Genomic DNA, 25,234 nt, shown 5'->3' on the forward strand with positions numbered 1-25,234 from the left:
AGGGGTGCGTCTCGTCTCGTAATTTTAGTGCATCTCGTGGGGCAATTTTTGTGTATCTCGTCTCATCTAGATAACGAGAAGACAAGGTTTTTTTTATTATTACGAGACAGCCTCAAATGTCGTAATCACCAATATAAGTATATACTGTTGTTCTTAAAATCAAGGCTGAGACCTGCACTGTCGAATTTTTGAGCCCATGCAGAAGACCAACTCGGGTAGCGATATCAACCGGCTCTGCTCGTATCAACTGAGCGAACATCTCGAGTCGGTTCGGTTGGGATGAGCCGATGACCCGATCCGGCTCAGTTGGAACGAGCCATCGACTCAGCTCAATTGAGCCGATGGCTCGAGCTTTCTCGGTTGGGATGGGTACCCTACTCGGCTCATGTGAACCGGTTCAAGCCAGCTAAGTTGAAATTAGTCCATCGGCTCGTTTCGATTCAGCTCAACTAAGCCGATGGCTCAAATCGGCTCGGTTGGGTGAGCTGTTAGCTCGGCTCACTTCTTGGTTCGGTTCGATAGTGAATGAGCTGTAAGCCGAGCCGCTCGACCCGTTGAGAAGCCTAAACCCGGTCCCAGCTGTTTTGAACATGCTTGGCTGAAGCCTATAACTATTAACAATTTTTGGCTCGAGCCCGAAAACTTGCCCCTTCGGAACTCAAACCCAGAACGTGACCGATGTCCTTCCCTCCTGAAGACTTCTCGACGACCGAGATCGACAGTCAATTAGCTTTTACTATTCAGATACAAACCGTATATCTTTTAAAGATTATACACGGTGTTGATATAATAATAATAATAATAATATTAATAATAATAATAATAATAATAATAATAATAATAATAATAATAATAAAAATAATAATAAAAATAATAATAATAATAATAATAATTATTATTATTATTATTATTATTATTATTATTATCATTATTATTATTATTATTATTCCTGAAGATTTGGTAGTTCAAATATTGCATCCGAGTATTCAAATATCTGAATATAATAAAACATATGTTATCGCTGATCAATCGCCATCAAAATCCCAAAGTAAAAAAAAACATTACAATGTGGATTCGCACAAGCACCTTGACCACTCAACCGCGATCGCTATGCGGTAAAAGATTCGTTTTTAGTTTGATTACGTAAGGTTTCTTTGTCTCCGCTTGCAAACTTGTATGTTATATTTCTTCGATTCAAAATTTCTTTCGTATTTCTTTTATGAAGTCGGAAAAGTTTACATTAATAACTTGAGTTGTTCTTAAACCGCTGGTTCACAAGTTTGTTTTTTCTCCACACGAAACTATAAATATGACAGATTGAATTCTCATACACCCCATTTCTTTCAAAGAAGTCGCCATTACCTGGTCAAAGACTTATTTCCGCCACGATTCATATTAACCAAAATAATTTCATTTTTCGGAAGCGGAACTTTCACTTTCCGGATTTCGGAAAATTATGAAATTCAGTTAAACATCGGAATTCAGAATAATTTCGGAACTCGGAAACAATCCGGAATTTAGAAAATTCCGGAATTGAGAAAGACTCCGGATTTCGAAAAAAATAGGATGTTTACGAATTCTGGAATATTAAAGAAATCAGAAATTTCTAAATTCCGGATTTTTCCGAATTCCGGAATTATTCCAAAATCGGAATTTTCCGAATTCCGGAATTTGTCCGGTTTTACTTTCGGGAGTCCGGAAAGTAATAATTCCGGAATTGACTATCCCTAGTTTATACACAACCTTTCAGAACACTAAGCTAGTAGCTGTCTACAAACAAAAAAGTAATGCAAAGCATTTTGTATCCTGCAATACGTCATGTATTAAAATCCGACAGCAGTTTCAGTATCTATCCTGAAATTGCATGTATCTAGTTACTGGAAGCTGAGGTATGAAGAATTGTATTGTGTCTTAACTTTTTGTGTCTTATACAACCCTGCAAACCACTGAATATCTAAACGGCTTTCGTTCAATCCAAGTTGTAGTACTCACAGTTACATCCATTTGTGTCTGTATGATCGTGTTACTAATGCATACTATAGGACAGCGTTAGTAAGTCTTTCTCTGCTCTCCCGTAAAGTTGTGATACGATCTACTACAGAATAAAGAACCAATTATCAATTTAACGAAGTTGTTGTATTACTACTCCGCCTCTGTCAACTCTGGTCAATCTCGTTGAGTCGACATATTTGCTTTGTTATACCCCTTTCTTCGTTTACTGAACTAAACAGTAACTATTCTGAAATATACTACTGCGCATGCCTCGTAGATAAATATTTCTGATGCCAATAGTTTCCGTTTTGTCCAAGGAATGTTCTTTTTCTTATTCCCTGCATGACACTTTTATTACATTATATGAAGAGCATGTAGGTCTAAATACCTCATGTATTACATAGAATGTAGGTTTAACTCTTCCAGCAAAGAAGAAACATGTGATCATAGTATACAACCCACAGAAGTGATAGCTGGCAATACAGTGGTCGTAATCCCTAACGACACAGAGAGTGAGCATTGCCCCGCCCGCTGGTCTAGTGGCTGAGTCGTGTTGTAGCAGCGGTGGCGAGCAGACCTGCGGAATGCGCTGTTGCTTGTTTATACGGCATACCTTTATACTTGAAGTTAGAATTCTTCTGATCGTCTAAATGGTAGTGAAACGAGTTAATACTTTGCGTGTAAACTTTAGTAATGTGCCTACTCGTCCAGTTACTTATAGAATACATGAATTCATATTTGACAATTTCAAGTTAAGCAATGACCAAGTTGTGAGTATAGAAGTAGACAATTACCGACGTTGTGTGTTTGTTAAGTTAATATCCCAGCTTTTGTGTGAACAGATAATTCGAGATAATAGTACTGTATTACGATATACTGATGAAAATGGAGTGTATGATGTGAGTGTGGAAGTTGCAGATAAGCCTGTTACTTTAGTTAAATTATCTTTAGTGCCAAGTGAATTGGACGATGCAGAAATACTAAAAGTGTTGACCCCATATGGTAGTGTCAAAAATATCAAGGACGAGTTTTATGATAATAGTCATCGATACCGAGTGCGTACTGGGCGGAAATTGGTGTACATACAGTTAGATAAGGCAATTCCATCGTCTATTGAAATCCAAGGTCAGCGATACTTAGTATCTTATTTTGGTCAGGAACGTACCTGTTTTGCTTGCAATAGCCCTAATCATCGATATGACCAATGTGATAGACGTACTGTAAACTCTAAACCTAGAGTGCAACCTTCAACCGAAGTTAACCTAGTCCGGACACCTAATTCGGTTACGAGTGTACAACCTGTTGTTTCATTACCTTCGTCTTTTAGTGACAAGGATTTTCCCCCATTAACTAGTGACAGTGATAAAGCTGTGTTACCTTCTTGTGCGGAGATAGTGAATGCTGACACTGCTACTGTTCTATCGGTAGCTTCGGCTACCTCTGAATGCAGATCTAATCCAGTGCTTAAGCATACTCCGGATATTCAGCCACCTGTCGAGGTTTCTTTACCTCCCGCAACAGGTTCTGTTTCATCTCCAGTTATAATTAGTGTATCCGACTCGATACCTCCAGCGGTTTCTATTGCTGACGCTGCTGACTGTGTTCCTGACGATATAAGTGATGTGGCAGATGTTCCTATTACTATTGACAGTGGTCCATCTGAGAGTGAGAAATCCATTTCATCTTATAATCATACCTTCCTTTTAGCCTCAGTTCCCTCGCAAAGTAGTTCTAAAGAGCGCTCCTCTCAAGATAAGAAGAGACGGAAAACGGTGAAAGACTATACAATTTCTTCATCTGTTCGAAAACCTGATAAACCAGCTAGTGATGCTTTGTACAGGATAACTAGTGCTAATGTTGGCAAACAATTGCAGCTTGCTGTAACAACTTCGGTAGAAGACAGTGCTTCTGGATCTGTAGAGTCTCCACTTTCTGGTGTAACTGTCACCTAGTGATTCTTGTGTGTGTGTCATGATATGTTTTCTAGTGTGTTTCCGAGTTAGTCCTCCCACTTCGTATCTACGTCATCTCATCATGTTCTATCAAGTCTGTCTCCTTCCCTACCTCTTCATGGCAATTGTCCTTACCATTGCTAGTATTAATCTAAATGGTATATCTTTACCCACGCAGTATCACGCTCTGTCTGACTTTTTGTTAAAATCTGAAATTGAGGTGGCTTTTCTGCAAGAGGTAGGTCCGGAAGTGGTGAATGTGCATGATTCATATCACGTTTATAACAATTCCACGTATAATCGTCTTGGTACTGCGATATTGGTTAAAGATGGGTTACCGTTTACGAATGTACAATGTCACCCCAGTGGTAGAATTATACGAGGTGATTTGTTTGGTATGACTATGATCAATGTGTATTCGCCATCTGGAAGTCATAATCGTGGTGCGCGCAACACCTTTTTTGCGACTGATGTTGCGACATCGTTTAGTTGTGCCTCAGACCATGTCATTTTGGGGGGTGATATGAATTGTGTATTGAATAGAGCAGATATGGAACCAGGGTTTAATTATTGTGCTTCTCTTGATGAACTCATCTCTCATTATCCCTTGTATGATGCATGGCAACTCAGGAACAGTGATCTGTTGGGGTACACCCTGATTCGCCAGAATAGTGCCTCGAGAATCGATAGATTCTATTTGACGGAATCCCTTAAATCTCGGCTTTTTGATATATACCGTTATCCTGTTTGTTTTAGTGATCATCTGTCTTTAGTGATGAAAGTTAAGATTCCACATGATAAAATTGTGCGTGGACGTGGTTACTATCATATGAATGAAACACTATTAACAGATGAGGGATTTCTTACATTGTTTCAGAGTAAATTGGACTATTGGAGACAGCAAGCAAAACGGTATCCAAATATTCTCATATGGTGGACTACCTATTGTAAACCTAACCTAATACGCTTCTGTAAATGGTACTCTGGTGAACGCTCTCGTGATCGCCTGAAATTGTATAATTTTTATTACGGGTGTTTATTAGAGGCTCAACGAGATGCTCTTTCCGACAGAACATTGTTGCCCCTTGTTAAAAAATATAAAGCAAAACTCTTAGATTTTCATAGGACTCAAGTTCAAGGTGTAAAGATTAGGAGTAAGGCTCTTATGTTTGATGAAACTGAACAGTGTTCTCTTACTCATGTTTTGCAAGAAAACCGGCGTGGCAAGCGCCGCCTGATCAAGACGGTTCTTACTCCGGATGGAGATCGCTGCAAGAATGTTTTTGCAATTCAGAAGGTATTTTATGATCATTATTTAAAACTTTTCGGTGAATCGCGAGGACTGGATCTTGAGAATTTTATTTTTGAAGTTATTCCTAACGTCATAACAGATGATGATAATATGTCTTTGACGGCGCCTTTTACACTTGAAGAAGTAAAGTTGGCAACATTTGCTGCAAAGCCAGGAAAATCACCCGGACAAGATGGAATATCGGGTATATTGTATCAGAAACTTTGGCCCGTCATAGGTCAGACACTTACTGATGTGGTCAATGCTTGGTTTTTTGCTTCCGAACATATCTGTCGACCCAATCCTGCTGTCACTGTTTTTATACCCAAAGTGCCTCAACCAACAATGGTTGCACATTTCAGACCTATTTCCCTTTTAAATACTGATGTTAAAATTATTAGTCGTTGTTTGGCTTCTAGATTAGCTCCATATATGAATAAGTTCCTGGGTGATTTGCAATATGCTGCAGTTAAGGGTAAGACAATATATCAGATTTTAATGAATGTTAGAGATTGTATTACAATATGTCAAGATTGTGAGATTACCGCAGCTATTGTTAATTTAGATTTTCAGAATGCATTTGATAACATTGAGCATTCCTATTTGTGGAGAGTTTTGACTGGTTTTGGTTTTAATGCTAGCATTATACAATGGTTTAAATTCTTCTACAAAGACGCTGCGACTAAATTAAATATTAATGGTCATCTTACCCTTCCCATCAAAGTAGTTCGTAGTATTCGACAAGGAGATCCTATAAGCTTACAATTATTTACCTTGGCTATTGCACCCTTCTTGTATGATGTAAACCGCAAGATTCAGGGTTTCTATGTTATTGCACGTCCTCTACGTGTGTGTGGATATGCTGATGATGTCAATGTTTTCCTACATTCTGTTCATGACTATAACCTTTTAATGCAAAGTGTTGCTAATTATCAACAAGTGTCTGGAGCTCTCTTGAATAGAAAAAAATCAACCGGTCTTATAATATATAATTCTGATGAGTTTAGTAAAATTCAGGACATTGCATTTCAATCGAGGATTAAAATACTAGGAATATCATTTATGAGTAATCTTGTTGAAACAGTAAGATATAATTATGACCTTGTCATTAATAAAATCAGGCATTTAAGTTTCTTGCATAAATGTAGGTCACTATGTTTATTGTCTCGTGCTCGACTTCTCAACGTTTATATTTTGAGTAAACTGTGGTATGTTGCTAACGTCTTTGCCCTGCCTTCTACAGCAGGCAAAAAACTACAAAGTGTTTGTGGTTGGTTTTTGTGGAACAATTGTGTGTTTCGTGTTCGCTATAATGACACCTGTTTATCGGTAGCGAACGGAGGCATTAACATGACTCACGTGCAGTTCAAGGCTGAGAGTTTGTTTATAAGACGTAACTTGACTGCCTTAGTTGAAGATGTACCCTCTCCCACTAGACACTTGCTGCTATATTTATTGGATACGATCGATCCAACACTGCCGTTGGCGATCGCTTCCCTCCCCTCCAGTTGCTCTTACTTAACTAATGTCTTGTGTGCCTATATCTATCAATGTCATCGAACTCCCGATGTTTTGACTTTAACAAGTAAACAATGGTATATGCACCACCTACAATAGTTGTCACCATGCAAATTAATAGAAAGAGAACCAGAATACAATTGGCATATAATGTTTAGTAATATACACTCAAAATATTTAACAGCAGAAAATAAATCCTTTTGGTACATAGTAGTGAATGACATTGTACATACGAAAGTAAAACGAAATAAATGTGGGTTTAGTGCTGATATAATATGTTCTTTCTGCGGTGCTGCTGATTCCTTGAGTCATAGATTAACAACTTGTGTGAACAGCAAACAAATCTGGTACCAATTGCAGCGATTTTTGGGTCTTATTATGCGCCAATCTCGTCGCTCAATCGAGGTCAATCTCCTGTTACGACCGGAATATTCTCTGTATCCCAAAACGAAACACAATGCTGTTACCTGGCTTATAGCGCAAACAATTACGTATGTACTCTCAGTGGAAACTGCAGGTAATTCTTTGTTTTATATTGAATATCTTCAAACTAATTATGACAAAATGAGCCCCATTATGAAAACTTGTACTTTTGCTCGTTTTCTCGACAATACCATATATGCGTAATTAAATTGTACTGCTTTGTTATTCCAATGAGTTTTTAGTCATTTGTAAAACTTGTGTATATGCTACATAAGTTCTTTAAAAAAAACGCACAAAATGTACAAATTGTATCTATGCTCCATACGCAGTTCTTGTTTTTTCTCTTCCCTTGAGTTACATTGTGCATTATTAGCTGTATATATTTATATTGTTCTGCAGTTGTGTTAATGATCGTATGTATCCAACTCTATTAGTTAATAAAAAAGTTGTTAAAAAAAAAGTGGCTAGCACGTGCGCCTTTGGTGCATGGTGTCCCGGGTTCGATTCCCGGCGGGAGAGCATTTATGATTTTTAACTGTCCTCGATGTTTCTGTGTTCGTGTCCCTGTCGTTATAAGTTATTAGAAAAAGCAAGTTAAACGAGTGAAGCAAGTAAAATTAGCGATAAGTAAGTTACTAAAACACGTTCGGTGAGTCAGTTAAAAAAAAGTGGACAATGAACTGGCTGTTCGCGCCGTCCATGCGAGTTCGAATCTATCTCGGCTTGATTTTTTATCCATTTGAGAGAAAGTATTGTTTCTTTTCGCTAAGGTTGTCACTCTTTTCGTATTTTTCGCCGTCGATCACAATTAAAGTAACTGGCTATTCTTATTCTCTCTACGAATGATGGATCTTCTCTTTGGCTTCATGTCAAACATGCACACGTAATGAAAAGACGCTGTCGATAATAATAATAATAATAATAATAATAATAATAATAATATGAAATATTACTAGCTAACTCTTGTGTGTATTTCGACAATATAATTTAATATTATGTGGAAATAAGTAAGGCTGGCTGGCGCCCGCCCCCCTAATTTTTTCGATGCGCCTTATGGGTCCACGGTGTCCAATGTTGGTCCCATCTCACTATCACCTCCTGTTCTCTCGATATAAGTTATCGACATTTTGCCTAAAGAGGGCTCTGCTTGGCTCCATGACTACCCACGGCAATGACTCTTCGTTCATTTTTCGTTGAAGTCGCTTATTTTTCTGAGTACTATGAAAGCATACTGTCCAACGTTGCTCCCATCACTCAACAGTTTCCCGTTCTCTCGATATAAATTGCTAATATTTTGTTTGTAAGGGAGATATGGCGTTACAATCATTACGTTTGAAGAAGAATTGAGGAAGATATTGCCTTGCCACAAACAACACCTATTATTATTATTATTATTATTATTATTATTATTATTATTATTATTATTATTATTATTATTGTTGTTGTTGTTGTTGTTTTACTTACTACTAATGTTGCCTACCTTTATTTGCAATGCAATGTGTTACTAAAAAGCAAACCAAATAACACTCCTCGCCATTCACGCTCTCTCTGTGTTAGAGGAAAGCACATTTATTATATTATTCTTTCAAATAACACGTTTCACAAGTTACTTCACTTTCAATGTGTAATTTCATATCATCACTAGCAATCATCTTGTTCCTGAAAAAAGAAAAAAAAAAGCCTGACCGTAGCGAAAGGGCGTGAACCTTCTTTAGGCGATTAATCGGGTCCAATATTTCAATAAGTCTCTGCACACAAATATTTCAGTAAAAGAGGAAAAGTTATTCAAACTTTCTGAATACCCATTTATGAGGGAAATTTGGTTCCCTTCGAAGTTTTTAAGAGTTTAAAGGGCCGCCATTTTGAACATTTTCGTCTGATTATTCTGGTTAACGAACTGAAGATATTTCAACAATTAATGTTTGTGCCAAGTTTCATCTCAATCCGCTGTAAATTAGGGTGGTTACGGCATAAACAAATAGCGTTATATATATACAGATAGATAGATAAACAGACACACAGAGGGAGAGAGAAAAAGTGTTTTGCTCCCTTCTCGCACCTGTGGTGCGTCAGAGCTAAACAGGGCCCCTTTGTAAAACGTATTGACCAGCCTGACCTAAACACTAACCTCTTACTTGCTAACGTAGAAACGTGGTCGGGAGGTGTAAGGCATGTAGAAATTGTATTTTTAATAACCATGAGTATGGTTTACTTCCATGTTTTTCTTTTTACTTTTTGCAGCTACATCGGAACGTTCAATTTTTATTCTTTACTAATTGCAAATAGCGTTTACATTCAAAATATGAGGAATTTTGGTGGCATTTGTTCGGATATTCTTCTCTTTTGAAATGAAGAAAAGAATAAAAGCAATACGCAAAGACAAAAAGTATTATCAGTACTAAACCTTACCAATAATAATTGCTACGAAAGACTAAATACGATCTCTTTTACCATCTCTCATGAGCTGCATGTATTATAAACAAAAATTTTTAAAAAATGTCCTCATCGAAGATTCGAACTGGCGACCTTTGCATTTGTAAGCCAGCACTTTAGCCACTACACCAACATCATAGCATGGTGAACGTTTAGTTTTCGGCGTATTTGTTGTATTTGTGTTTTATGTTCCCACTTCAACAATTTTTACTCTTTTTTCTAAGTTTAACAGCTGTTTCTGGCTTTCTCTTTCGGTGTCGTCCTTTATTTACATTATTCACTATTCGTATTCACAGCTTGTGTCCCTCTGCAATGTCTTATTCAGATTAAACTTTTCTTTTTGCCCCTTAGTAAATATTTGATTGATTTAATTCTCATACTCTCCACGGATGGAGAGCAGGAATGCCAGACTCGAAAAACAGGTGTACATTTACTTTCCTGACAGATCATACCACTTACTAAGCTACAGCCGACAGCATGCAAAATCCATGGATTATTGAATAGCATGAAACGTAAGTTTTAAGCCGGTGAAAGTTAATGTGGTTCGGACCCCAAGTTAAGCTGTCAGTCCACGTCTCATGTAGCCTCGCTGTCGAATGGAACATTAAACTTAAAGGAAACTCAACCTAAAGGAAACTTCGAAACTTTGCGTTCTGAGAAGGAGGACTCGGCAAAGTATTACCCCAAACATCAGGAAAGGGCATTTATTTGATTTCATTTTATTTTGAGTTTAGCGTCTCTTTCATCAGCGACGGTATTTGAGCCGCGGACCTACAACTTAACGTGGGATATAAGCCACATAAGTTCCCGCCGGGAAACGAACCTGGGCCTTTAACGCCGAAGCACTAACCGCTTACCTACGAGTTTGTTCGGCATCTACGGGAAGGCTCTAGAACACAGGTCCCCCATAAAGGTTAGTAGCTAGGTTGGTTCCTTTCTGTACCGAAGTTTAATATTTAATTCACATAGTATTGCCAGCGAGCGTTAGCGAGTGAAGGCGGGTTAGAGCCCTGCATGGCACGCTGTGTTCTAGAACCTTGCCGGCATTTATTTGTATAAAGATCAATAAATGTTGGATATTTTTGTTAACGAAATGTTTAAGGTGCCACGATTATGTCCTTGAATCAATATAATGAACTAACAGAGCCTTATGCAGAGCCTCTTCTAACTGTGATTAGTACCATACTAAAAAATTCGACTTATATATATTTCCTGTAATAGTCAGGATTTAGTGTGACCCTAATCATACGTCAAAACGACGTTCCATCCAAAATTTAACTTCGTTTTTCTCTCTAATTTATCAGCATATACTGATGAATTTTATTACCCTTTTTGTTGCTCTTATAGCGACATTTCCTTTCATTATTAATTTCTTGGTAATTTTTTTGTTTCTGGGCTTCCGCCTACAAAAGTACCTTACCTCAGACTTTTATATTATTGTTAGGCTTTTTTTAGTGATTTTCGAATCTTTGATTAAGCACTAAACTACAACTATCTGTTGGCAGCACTGAATCTTTGCTAAAGGTTCGACAGTACCGTTACAGAGAGTGTCTCGTGTGTGGTAGTGTTCTGTGAAGAAGAGAGTTGAATGGGATCTCCTATACACCTACGCTATACTTACACTTTCTTTTCCATTTACACGTACATACATTCTTTTTTCTACTCTTTGTTCTTTTTTCCTTTTACACTTCCCACTTTCCTGAAATATTTGCCCTGTTCAACTTGGCTTTCAGCCCTCTTTCACTCTTTGAACTTCTTTCCCGATTTTGACCTTTCCCTGACTTTGATCTTTTTCCCGATTTTGTCCTTTCTTCCCAATTGTGTCCTGTATTTTATTCAATTTCCTTTCCGAATCATAAATCCTCCGTGTGAGATACATATTTGACATTTTTGCAATGGTAGCACATATGACTTGCGAGCTGGTGCACCTACCTTTTTTGACCGGTAATGGTCTACGACAAGACAAAACAGAATCGTTACTATGCTGTGTTTTTTCGTTGTGGTTACGGTTGTTATATAGACCCGTAGTTATTTTATATGTGTATCAAATGTGCAAAAGATGAGATGCGCTATTTGCGATAATGTTGACTACAATCAAGATGAGTTATTTAACCACGTCATCCAGTATCATGATAGACAAACACGGGAAGTAGGCAATCCGAACGAACTTGTGACTAAATTTTGGTCGACAGCTACTGTACTAAAAGGATTGAATATAGGACGAATTGGTGTGCCCTTTTTTAGGGTTCGACAATTGACGGGAGTGCATCAATTTGATGTTGTCGTTCAGGCTAAAGCACAGAGAAACCAGAACTTGATTAATGTTTTTCTAGAACCACTTCGTGTGCGTGCACAAGCCAATCGAGTTATTATTTTTAAATTGCAGAATGCGAGAGATCTTGGACACTTTCATTGGGACTTCCTCTCGCAGGGTCGCCAGGAGTTCGGCCTCTCCCTTCAATACGATGATGTGCAGCTATTCTCCACTAGAGAGCTGGACTACGCCAGTTTCAATATTTACATCAGAGAGCAAGATGAGAATCAACTGGCCGATGTGGGGGTAAATATTTTGGGTTAAATTCCAAAGTTGGGCGTCCGTTTCCAGCAAAATTTTTAAAATTTACAGGAAAGATATGGATAATTTGATCGTTTGTGTGCTTGATAATGTATAAGAATCTCGAAAAATCTGTTTATTTGTTATATATAAGCGGTTATAAACATGGGACTATACGGCGAGCGGAGGGAACTACTTGGCGTAAGGTAACCGAACAGTTGCATTGTGGGAAAGAAACGAGCATTTATGTTATCAACATGGCGAATGTACAAGGGCAATGAACTAACAGTTTTAACATTTGTGAAGCAATACGTTGATAACGAGCAAAATCTTTTAAAAGTTTATGAAGAGCACGGATTAATGAACCTAATAACAAATTGAAGAAAGTGTTGAAAGGAGATAACAGCGAAAAAACGTGGCGAAAACGGACGCCCAATTTCGGAATAAATGCCAATATTTTGATGCTATTTTCCAACGGCGGTAGGCCTATATTTCTGCACAGTGTACAGAATCTATTTTATATTTACATGTGCAGCGTTACTAGTATAAAACCAAGACCAGTGTTTTTGAAACTCGTATCGTTGCCAAAACCGACTTCTTTCCTGTACCCTCGCCTACCCATATAACCACCATCGCTGACACGCCTGCTCACTTCGGACGTGTCTTTGCGCTAGCGCCAATTACTTTTGCCTCCCCCTTGAATTTTATCTGTGCCAAGTGAGGTACTTTTAGAACACTTCGAAATAATTGTTGAAAGAATATAATTCTTTCACTAATCTTATTGTTCCCTTAAAAAAAAAAAAAAACGCTGGACCATCAGAAGTAATTCTTGAAAAATTACAATTATTTTATGATTTGTATATAAATACAGATTATGGGTGTGTGGCATAAAAAATGCAAAAAGCGCGAACCAACCTGTGCCACTCAAGCACGAATGTTATCTGAGTCAAGGCAGGGCGAAATGTGTGGGCCCTCGTGGAATTAGCTCGGGGGGAAGAGCCTCGTCAAAAGTATAAGAGTTTCATACTAGTAACGCTGCACTTGTAAGCATAAAATACAGGTCCTGTATAAGATTTCAGATTTGGCTATAAATACTTTTATTTTTGACACAAATGTATACCTGCAAAGAGCATAGGCAGAAATACGGGTAAGCGAGAGTTTACTCTATAGACATCATACATCAATGGGGGGATACGGCTCTTTCGGTGTAAGATGTTTCGTTGTAGAACGTTTTGGTGCAGGGCGTTTCGCTGTACGGATGTCTCGGTGTAAGGACGTTTAGGTGTGAGGCGGGTTCGGTGTAAAAGTTCCAATGTTTACACCGAAACGTCTACTCTTCAAAATGAAAATTATTCGTTAGGAAGAAATAAATTCATGAAGTAGAAAATATAAATTAATAAATAAGATAAAAATTAAATGCTGCTGTAATTGGCAGGGGTTACTTATTTATAGTGAGTTCCTTCGCTTCACTCTGTCAGAACTTCTTATATCCTTAAATGTTATGATTATGAAATGATTGGGAAAACGTTTTACGGTAATGATATATAGTAAAAAAGTGTGTGATGTATAAACATTGTGTACACAACACACACCTTATTACGGCAATAACTGTACACAAATCGAAAAATGCTGCACAATCTTTGAAATAAAATTTTCAAATTTAGAGAGGTTGTGTTGGACTATAAGACCAAATGTTCCATTGTTTTCCTAGAAAACAATTAACAGTGGTGATGACAAGACACTATTTGCAGAAATTAAAGGCTGTATGATGTAGCTACAAGTCATAGAATTTACTGACTGTGCCACACTTTCTACTGTTTGTGTCCCTGTAAACACTAGAGTACGTCCCGTCTGCATTTCCAAATTAAACCGTATTGGTCAGAGTTATAAATATTTTCTTTTCCAATAACATGTATTGCTTCACATTAGCGACAAATGCATTGGCACTGGCTTCTAACTTTTTTGGCTATAGATTTAATCAAACGTCCTGTTAAAGTAAGTACAGAAAGGGGTTTCAATCAGTCTGCACCTTTTCTCAGTAGCCCCTGCCAATTATAATTGTTCTTGGCTAACTGCAGAACATATCACACCAGAAGACTATTTGTAATTGTAATCATCATATTGGATCTGCCAATTTGAATTTTGTAATTTTAACGTTAGGTTCTGAATCACCTGTCCTAAATCCTCTTGGCAGTAAGCTGGCCGTATGATTTAATCTTCTGTTTTAATGATTATTTTCTTTTTATGCTTGGAGGTTCTCTAACGTTCAAAGGGCGGTTTCTACCCTTAAAGCCACACCATTAAAAAAAAAAAAAGTGACGATTATTTTTTTGGTATTCTACAAGTATGCAAAGTTTCACTCAAATCAGTAAATTACACGGTAATTCTTAAGAACAGCTACTTCTCATCTCCGGTGCACGAGGATACTTCTTACTGTTGCTCTACCTGCAAAATTGATTCTATATCATGTACAACAGGTAATAGGACACACAAGAAACCCAAATCATGTTGTATTCTCACTCCAATATGGAGTGAGAATACAGGGTGATCTGCGTTTCTTATGTGTTCTATTACCACTTGTACATGAAATAGAATCAATCTTTTACGTAGTGCAACAGTAAGAAGTACCAACGTACACGGAACATGCGATATGTGTTCATCTTCCCCCCACAATCATACATTAAGTACAAGGGCACTACAGAGGTACACATGTAAGTACAAGGGCCAAATTGAGAAAAGTAACGAGAAAGAGAAAAAGGGCCAGGAAGCATTCATTTTCACATACCTCAAATTGTTGGAGGATTACAAGGGCACTACAGGGATACACATTTAAGTACAAGGGCCAAATTGAGAAATGCAACGAAAAAGAGAAAAAGGGCCAGGAAGAATTCGTTTTCACATATCTCAAATGGTTGGAGGATTATAAGGGCACTACAGGGATACACATTTAAGTACAAGGGCCAAATTGAGAAATGCAACGAGAAAGAGAAAAAGGGCCAGGAAGCATTCATTTTCACATACCTCCAATGGTTCGAGGATACAACCGAGCGACTTCAAACTGTCTTCTTTCCGTGAGGTAATTCTTATTTCAGCAACACCATACTCAGTAATATTCCATGAGTTACACACTCACATAACTATAATCACTCCCCCGACATTTTTTTCTTAGCGTGTTCTCAACACATACCACGTGCACCTTGTCGCCATATTACTCTGCCGCCTATATCAGTCTGCGCAGACGCACTTCCATGATTCAGTGACGTCACATAGAACATGTGAAAATCGCAACTCGTAAAAGTAAATAAATAAACTCCAAAACACAACGAGGGCGGAATACACACACGTATTCTTTTATTTCGAATCACTCATTAACTAATTAAAATTGGGTATGTTACCAACTTTTTAAGTAGGTAGATATTCAATGAATAATTCCTCAAAGTATCGCGTTTCTACTCCATCCGTAACCATGGAGTTCGGCTCCTTAAGTATAACCAATTACACTTCCTTAAGTCTCCTTGTTAGTGCTGTTCAAATGGAACAAATAAGTTAATTGGCGGACATGAAGCCAGAACAAAGAAAACAATACCCCGATGTTACGAAGAGACTGAGCAACGTTTGTGAAAATTACAAATCTGATGATGTAATTACAGTCTTAAATGGAATTAAGTACAATTTTAGATTCTGGCAAGTGATTCTATGTAATTTTAATTTTTTCAACAAAATTCGTTTGAGGTATTATTCAGTTTGTATATATTATTACTGTGTCTCAGGAACTTTGTGCAATATATATATATGTCTATTTAGAAATGATGCTGAATAGTTTGCAGTAAATTTGAATTTTGAATTAATTTGATTTTTATTCTATAAAACTCGCCTATGGACACCTCTCAATCGAAATTATTGTTACGAATGGATTGGTGTTATATTATCACCCTGTCTCAATAACAATGTTAATCAGTTTACACTATTGCAGAGTGGCTACACTATGACACTTCATGACTGTTCATTACAATCATATGATTAATGCAATGAAATATTAGGCTATATACCGAAACGTTCTACACCGAAACATCCTAGACCCATCAATAGGCAGTGGATGAATAACTCAGAGAGGTTAAGCAAAACATACAGGAACAATGCTGGTTTACCTACCATTTAAACAGTGTGTTCCACAAGAGGTTTGGATATTGCATCACAAACTGAGGAGTCTTCTTCATTTCACTAGAGTGATCATCTCAGCACGATCTGTTGTTAACCGTTGCTTGTGAATAAGATTGTCAGGAATATCGTCTGTGTCCCGTTTTTTTTTTTTTTTTTTTTCTTTCCTTCCTTTCGTGAAACAGTAGTTGGAAGTAGATTTTCAGGATCTGAGCACTGCATGCAGTTATCCATCATACATTGTGAATTGTTGAGATCGCATGTTAGCAGTTCAGACAAATCTTTATAGCCCACATTTAACTTCGCACCGTCATTAACTTCACATTTTGGCGATATACGCATACACGTATAGAATGTGTTCCTGATGTACCAGCAAATATCACACCACTTGTTCTCCTTTCGCAGCAACAGTGCATTTCTGTTTTAATTTTCCGATTAGAACTTCATATTCTTCGGCCAGCGACACTGAATGTGTATTTTCTGTCCATGATTCATCAGCAACTGAACTGTCGAACCCAATTTCAAGCCTGTTTTAACTTTCTGCTAATTGCTCTTGGTACCTGTTCAACACTAAACTTTCTTATTTTCAAAATAGGTGATACACGTAATTTTGAACACGCTGCATTAGAGATACAAGGGCTCGGAAAAAAACCGGCTTTTTTGAAAAAAAAAAAAAAACTTTTTTCTACTTCGCTTTTTTGCTTGGGAAATGTTGGGCTTTTTTGAAAATTCTGCTTTAAATTGATAAACCAGATTTTGTTTCGCTTCTCTACAACACAAAAAGTCATTTAATTAGTGGTTGATGCCGATAATAATATAAAACCTCGAAAATAAACCATGAATTTCGAAAAGATATTTCAAACAGTTTTACTTCTCAACATATTTACATTATGAATTCCAAAGGATTAACCAATGTATATAATAAGATTTTTTTTTAACCTCCTACATACAAAAGTAAGCAGGGTTGGCAAGAGCCATGGTTGTTTTTGAAAATGCCAAAAACCCGTTTTTTAGGGGGAGTTTAAACTAGGCTTTTTTGGTTTAAACCAGTTTTTTTTGGGTTTAGATATTTTGCTTTATGTGTTTATATTACATATTGACAAATAAGTTTGTTTCGTCTTGGTGTTATTATGCAACAACGGGGTTATTCTGGAAGAGGTCACATAAGCTTAAAGAAGTCCGGTCAGTAAATTTCTTAAATTGAGAAACTCCCGCCCTAGCCATCTAGTCATTACTCTAAATGTAAAACAATAACGGAAAAAATCCTGTTATTGCTTTGCATGTAAAATTTAAAGGTCAACGTATCATAATCAGTACGCTAAAACTGAGGTATTAAATTACAAATTTAGTGCGTACATACCATTGAAAGTACAATCCAAGTTAATGTTGGAAGCTACGTAGGCAATCGATAAATTTTGTCAATATATATCAGTACCGTAATTGCGGGCTACTTGGACCCATACCAAAAACTCGTTTAAAGTCCTATATGAAATGCAATAATGAGTGAGTTCAGAGTTAGATCCGTTAGATGGGATCATAATGCAGGCGTACACACATTGAAACTAGTTCTGTGGTAGGCTACGATTGAGCAGTATTGGTGCGAAAGGTCGTTGACGAAAACAGTGTATTTATTGACCGTCAAACTTTTATGTGTGGACACTATTTGAAAGGAAGTGGAACCAATGCTAAGTAAACACGTAAGTAGCTACATATAGGTTAATGGAACTGACATGGTAAACTTTCTCATATACAATAAGATGTGTGCGTAATTGCATTATACAGTATATGAAGTGTGTACATATGACCTGGAAAACATGGATATTTTGTCCCACATCTTTTGTTATCTTTATCCCACCCCATCCTTTGTTATCTTTATCAATGAAAAATAAAGGTCTGGTGTCACGTGTCACACAAGTAAGGACTTTTCATTGTTTCCTTAGGGATACGGTACCGGTACAAAATGGTACATCAATATAAAAGATTGCCTGCAGGTCGAAAATATGCTGATTTTTCATAACAGCTTGAAGAATGTTTACCAGCAATACAGTCGGGGAAAATGTCGCGAAAAGAAACAGAAGCTCACTTCAAGATAAGTCGCTCCACCATAGAAAGAAGATTAAAGAATAGGTCAAGGCAGAATCCGGGCAATCTGAAAGTGTTCACTGAAGAAGAAAAATTAGCCTTCGCTAGTCATCTTGATAAAGTTTGTGATTTCGGATTCCTCGTTAATTAACTTGATTTCAGATTTATTGTGAAGTCCTATTCAGCCATGCATGGAGAACTGTCATTGCTTTCTAAGACAATCTTCCCAGTCGAGATTGAGTGAAGTTATTTTAGAAAATGGCACTTCCAGTCAACGACTAGATTCGCTGCTAATATAGATAGGGCTCGTGCAGCTGCAGAAGAAAACGTAATCAGCTATTACAATCATTATATTTGATAGTACCTCTTAACATGTTCTCTTTGTGGTTTGCAGTAAATAAAAAGTGTTGTTCTTGGAACACCTACGTCCTACTTAGTCTCAGAGCAGATTTCAATGGTTTTCTGTAGGAAAATATGGGGGTGGGTTCAAGTAGCCCGAACGCGAGTCTTACTTGGACCCATTTTTTACAATAATCACCTGTGCTTTGTTTTCAATATATGTAACTAAAACTGTCCTCGATATGTGCAATAAAGCCTGTAGTTCCACTTAATATGGGTTATGACAATAACTTTCGAGTTTTCGTGGATGAAAATAGGCCGAAAGAACGAATTTGTTGCAAAATTGGGTCCAAGTAGCCCGCATCTACGGTATATTTAAGCAACCTTGGCTTCTTTATAGAACAACAGGCATTCAGGCATGCAGAAATATACAATTTAGTTTCGTTTTGTATGTTCAGGCTTAACATCCTTACGGAATACCGATGTTATCAAGGAGAAGACTTTCGCTTAAAGTGACATCCGAACCGTTACTTTGTTTACGCATGAAAGAAGGGTTGTGGTTCGACCGAGAATTGAACATGGGACACCTTGATTAAAAGGTGAAAATGAAATAAAACTAATGCAGATGGTTTGATGTATGGAAACGTCACCATGAAGTTCACACGATTCGCATTTTTCGTACCTTTTATTTTTTTTTCGGTTTAAACCAGTTGTTTATTTTTTAAAAAAAAAAGAAAAACAGCTGGTGTAAACCAGCCAACCCTAAAAGTAAATACTTCTTTTAAAAAAATACTCAAATAAGTAGCAAAATTCTATGTAGTATTTTTACTTCAAAATATTCCATACCCTCTTTTTGGAACAAAATAAAACATAAGAAAAATACTTAGATTTATATGATACACTTAAAGGCTGCACACCTAGAGCTTTTGGTTTTGTATATTCTTGAAATTCTACATAAGCACCATCACGGTTTATTCAGTCCTCAAGTTTTCTGTATTTTTAACAAGAGGGATTGAACATGAAGGGTGTGAGATAAAAACATGGTAACCCATAATTTTACTATTTTAAGAAATTAGAAATTTTCTGCTGCACAATTCATTTTGAAAGTCGGAAAGCTGATTTTTCACATGAGTCTATATATGGGGGATTAAACGAAGCGGTATGCGTTGCTGTCTATCTGATGCTGCGTAACTCAGCAATTGAAAATTTGTTAGTTACCATGTTCTTGGCTCACACCCTTCATATCATTATGGAACTCTCCCCACCCCACCAACACACACACACAAAAAAAAGGGCTACGGAATATATTTAAGTTAAGATAAATACAACTGCACAACAAACATGATTGACTGGAGCTTTTGCGCTTCTATCGAGAAGTCCGGAATTCAACTCAGCATTCGACCATTCTGACAAAACTTTTCTTCATTCCATCTATGAAGTAGAAATAGTGCGTGTACTGTGATTTGGTTGACTTCATTTCTTATTGTTTTTAAATCGTTATTATTACTAATTACCAGCAGTGACGGTTTTGCGAGGGTTAGGGGGGGCGGTCTTTCGGACTGAAGCCTGTTCCCCAAAACTACGGAATGTCTAAAACAAACGAAATATCTATTAGTTATGCCTTTACTCATAAACTTGAAGCTGCCGTCAAATAAAAATTACGAATGTTTAGAAAAACTAAACATTAGTAAGAAAAAAACCCTCCCAAAATACTTTTCTAAATCCGCCACTGATTCTCAGTATAAAATGATCTTCAAGGTTGTATCCGGAAGATTATCGCTAAATATATAAACGAAACGAAATACAGTATTAGTTATGCCTGTACTCATAAACTTCAAGCTCCTCCCAAATAAAATTTGGAGATTTTAGAAAATGAAACAAAAATCAGAGAAACCCGTCCCAAAGTACGTTTCTAAATCCGCTACTGATTATTTGTATAAATTAGTATTCAAGGTTGTATCCGGAAAATTATTGCTAAATCGTTGCACAGCTACAGTGTAACAGAAATGTGGAAGTACGGTTAGACGGATATATTGAAAAACGTATGCTTTGACGGATATATAGAAAAACGTAAGTTTAACTTTTGCGTTAGAAGCTAGAGTACTAAGCTCTTAGAAATGAAACAGACGACAAACTGAAATGATATCGAGAAGAAAAAATATCGATAACTCAAAAGTTAAATAGCCTCTAAAATTGCCCTCAAATACTACATTCTTCATGTTAGCTTTAATTCGTAAAACATGTGCTCCATCCATCTTGATGGTGAATTTTAGAGCGAAATATGGCATTTAGGTCATGGAATTCTTATCTAAGTATAGAATATACTATAAGAAAGCTATTTAGATAGAACAATCATGAAAATGAAAAAAGCCAAAATTTCCAAAATTCTCGTTTTTTTCCCAAAAACGCCGGCTTATTATGTGAAGAAACCATCGATTCAAAAAACCCGGCTTTTTTGCATCTCTACGCTGCATTCAAAACGTCAATATTTCCTGATGGAGGGACAAAATCAAGTTCATTTCCAGATTCATCATCATTGTTTTTGTTTTTGCTTTTCCCTTCTAGAACATTTTTTTTTTTTTTTTTTTTTGTAGCATGAATCACATACTAATTTCTCAGGACTCAGCTCTACTGCATAATTCTTTTCCTTTACTAAGTGTGTACTCGAAATTTTTGCATGTTTTTAAGTTATAGTTTTTTTTAAATGGATTTTTAGCGGGTTGCAACACGAATTATCAAACAGATGATATTTTCGAAAAAAAACTTCATTGCATGGTAGTTGCATATTTTTAGAATGCCACTACTTGTTCGCATTATCAGAAGATTTCTCTTCACTGAAATCACTAAGTGCTGTCATCCATCTTTATACTGACCCATACACATACCAGGGTGTCTACTAGTCTGGAAAACCTTGAAAAGACAGTAAATTTTATAATTTCTGGGAAAGTAAGGGAATTTTCTGTATATTCTGGAAATTTTTGGTAAAGTTGGGTTTATGTCATTGCTTTTACATTTTATCTGCACAATGTTTGGAAAACAACTTTTCGCTACACCAGAAGTCGTCATACAGTGAAGGGCTTCTGGAAGGAGTTGCGGACCTTTGTGACTGGAGCTCGTGCTTTCTGATCTCCACGTTAAAAAATGATCCTCACAGACTATTACAACTGGTAACTCCCAATAAAGTCCTAAATAATAGTTGTTCTGGTCTTGTTGATTTTAATGTAGCGATAAGTTAGAGCCTAACTATGCATGGTTAACAGTAATTTGTAATATAATGCGTACCTACGTTAGTTAGATTTAAAACTCGTATTCCATTTTCAGTGCAGTTTGACGTTCCACGTGTCTTTTGTGATTTTTATTATTATTTTGCAGGTAATTTTTGGTATGCTTGTAGCTTTTTAATAAGATCATTGTTTCTAGCAAGTGCTCATATCTTTTATAGAAAACGTGAGTACAGTAGACAGAGCTCAGCGATTATTACCACACTTGAAGAAGTGTATCGATTGTGTCAGGTAGTAATTGAGAAACATCTTGTGACAGCTTTAAAATTGTTCAATCATGTTTGAAAGATTTTTTGCTTGGAGCTGAATTAGCTTTCTTCCAAACCGTTGCTGCAGACATTCAACCTCTTCTTACTAAATTTCAGTCAGACTCAACCAATGCTTCCTTTTCCTTATGGTGAAATACTTAAATTTCTGATCCCCCTATGATTAGATTTGTTAAAAAGTCCATTGTGATTAAAGTATTTAGTTCTGAAGACCCGATGAAAGTTTGCGTAGAAGATAGTAGTAAGGATCTGTGTTCAGCTAAGCAGGTTGATGTCGGACTTGCAAGACTTACAGCATTAAAATCAGAGAAGTTACCTGAACTGGATATCCTTCGTTTTCGGAGGGATTGTTTGCATATTGTAACAGGTTTTTGTAAGAAGATTCTGTGTAAATAGCCATTGAAATTCAGACTTATGGTGCTGCATGCCTCTCTCAATGAATGTCTCATGAAATTTGTATTCAAGATTCAGTTATCACAAGAATGAAGAATTTTGACGTGACTAAGGATCGTTTACATCACTTGTGGTTCTTCATTCTTGACAACGCGAACACCAGCAAAAATTTTTCATCGTTCGTAAAGAAAATTCTAGGTTATCACGAAAATGTTCCGTTGAATAGTTTTTCATTGAATCTACACCAACAGTCTTTAGTTTCGCAGATAATAGCACACGACGCTGTCACGTTCCACGGAAGTGTTCAGGTAATGCCAATCTCAAAACAATTAATTCATGCAGCAAGAAATGCAAATACCGAATGGAAAGAGGCTCTTAGATGGAAGTAGACAAGTGAGGCAGAGAAAAATCATGCGAAAGAAAGGAGGAGAGCAGCTGCGGAGTTGGAAAAACTGAAAAGAAAAAGATGGAAAAAAATCATTGAGAAGGCAGCAAAAGAAATGAGCGAAGTTGATAAGCACCTGGAAAATCTTAAGAGAAAATCCAGTAACATGATCATAATTGGAAGTCTCATTTAGATTTTAGTGTTCCAGATTATAAAAATATTCAGTATTTAGTATACTACGAAGAAATACTAAATATAGGGTTCTTTTATATTTCTTTTTAGTATCCATACATCTGTATGTATTAGCCCTACTTCATGTCCTGGAATACTAAAAAAAATCTAACAGAAGTAATTCACTTGAATAGTCCAGTTTATGTAACTAAGTGTACCTCACAAGTACGTGGTATGAAATGTAAAATCTTTTCGCATTGTTGTGTATTATTATGTATTGTGTATTCCATCAATAGATGTGCAGTTCGGCAAATTGTTTGAACTTCCCCTGCTGGATTTTACAACAGTATCCCTTCCTCCCTCCAACCCTCTTTTGACCGCATGTGCGGGGTTGCAATGTCTGATCACCTTGCTGCATGTTATTTACAAGTTCATTCGCTGAACTTTGCTCCCAGGGTCTCCACATCTGGTTACAATCGAATATAATATAGAGTATATATATAAGAAAACTATATATGTTGAACAGCAATCTTCTAAACACTGACTGAAAGGACAGCGGTTGGAACTGTGGCAACTAAGCACTCCACGTGGACCTGACGAGCGGTTGTCAAATGCAGGAAATGAGGGTTCTGGTTGGCCATTTAGTTATCGGGGGTGTTTTCCACAAGTTCTCGCGGACGATGACTTATTTATGGCACTAGCCCCCACACATAGAAGGCGGCATCCTTTATGTACAAACTGCACATGTATTCATGGAATAGAGAATATGCTTTGTCATTCACACGTTTTATATTTGAAATATATATATATATATATATATATATTAGTTGTATTGAATCAAACAGCGGGGAGAGGTGGCTATAAGAGGAGATGGGAGGCCATCGAAAAATACATTGTATTTAACAATATTGTTCTTGCCAGCAATAAAATGTACTTATTTAAGTGTTGTTCATCTTTTATATCAGCTGTCGCAACTAAGAGAACAGATATTATAAAACTAGAAGTGTTTCGAGAATAGTGGCTACTTAACTTCACTAAAATATAGTCTGGAAAATTTTGTTTTAATCTGGAAAACCTAGAAAAGTCAGGGAACTTTGTTTATTTGAAAGAGTAGACACCCTGACATACTAATGACATTTTTCATCAATTAATTTACGTACATCATATTCCATTTTGTCACTAACGAACTGCAGTAATGATACACAGATCTGCATGAACAAAACCGTCTCCTTGCTCTGTACGCATCTGACAGAGGAACCAGTGGTGAATTCCCATCTGCTGCATGTTGAAAGACGCAGCCTGCTGACTGTGTGTTCATGTACATTAACGCCGCTGTGAATTATTCATCCACTGCCTATTGATTTATAATGTCTATACAGTAAACTCTCGGTTACTTGCACTTCTGCCTATGCTTTTTGTAGGTGTAATTTCGTGTTAATAATAAAGGTACTTGCAGTCAAATCTCAAACTTCTAATTTTTCGTATATAATAATATCATACAGACCTGTTATGAGGAAGAATTGTATATTTTTATCAGGTTCCCCAGCAGAGATATATATCGGTGAAGTACGCACGTTTTTAACTTTTTTGCATTTTTAATAATATTTATAAAAAAAGGGGGCACGTCGAAGAGTTGAGATTTTCAGAATGAGCACCTCTGTATCATACCTCTTTGGCCATTAAAGCTTACGTTCCTGATCATTTGTCTTCTTTACGTTTTACATTTCTCCTTTACTCCTATACTCATGCTACCATTGCTTTACACATTTTCACCAAAATAAGGAGCTACTTCGTGCGTACATAGTTAGTGTACTCGCATTCTACCTGGGAAACCGAGATTTGATTCGCGGTGGGAGCTCTTGCGGTTCGGGATTTTTTTTGAGGGGGGGGGGTTAAGCCCACGATTATGCCCTATAGGCTAAAGGAGACAGTTGATTAATGAAAACGAGTGATTGTGAAATGAATTCTTGTGCCTTCCCACTGGGAATCCAACCCA

At 36.9% G+C, this 25,234-nt stretch overlaps 1 protein-coding gene across 1 annotated transcript in view; it reads left to right on the top strand.

Annotated features, from left to right (window-relative positions):
* Positions 1-11,162: 11,162 nt before the first annotated feature.
* Positions 11,163-25,234, top strand: part of LOC145664621 (uncharacterized) — a 56,307-nt gene continuing 42,235 nt past the window's right edge. Inside the window, exon 1 of the mRNA XM_081731443.1 lies at positions 11,163-12,169. Within this exon, the coding sequence (XP_081587569.1) occupies positions 11,997-12,169 (173 nt within the window). The 5' untranslated portion in view covers positions 11,163-11,996. The remainder of the gene's footprint in view (positions 12,170-25,234) is intronic.

This window comes from Thermobia domestica, chromosome 11 (genome assembly GCF_964235325.1).
Source record: "Thermobia domestica chromosome 11, izTheDome1.hap1.1, whole genome shotgun sequence".
Lineage (NCBI taxonomy): Eukaryota > Metazoa > Arthropoda > Insecta > Zygentoma > Lepismatidae > Thermobia > Thermobia domestica.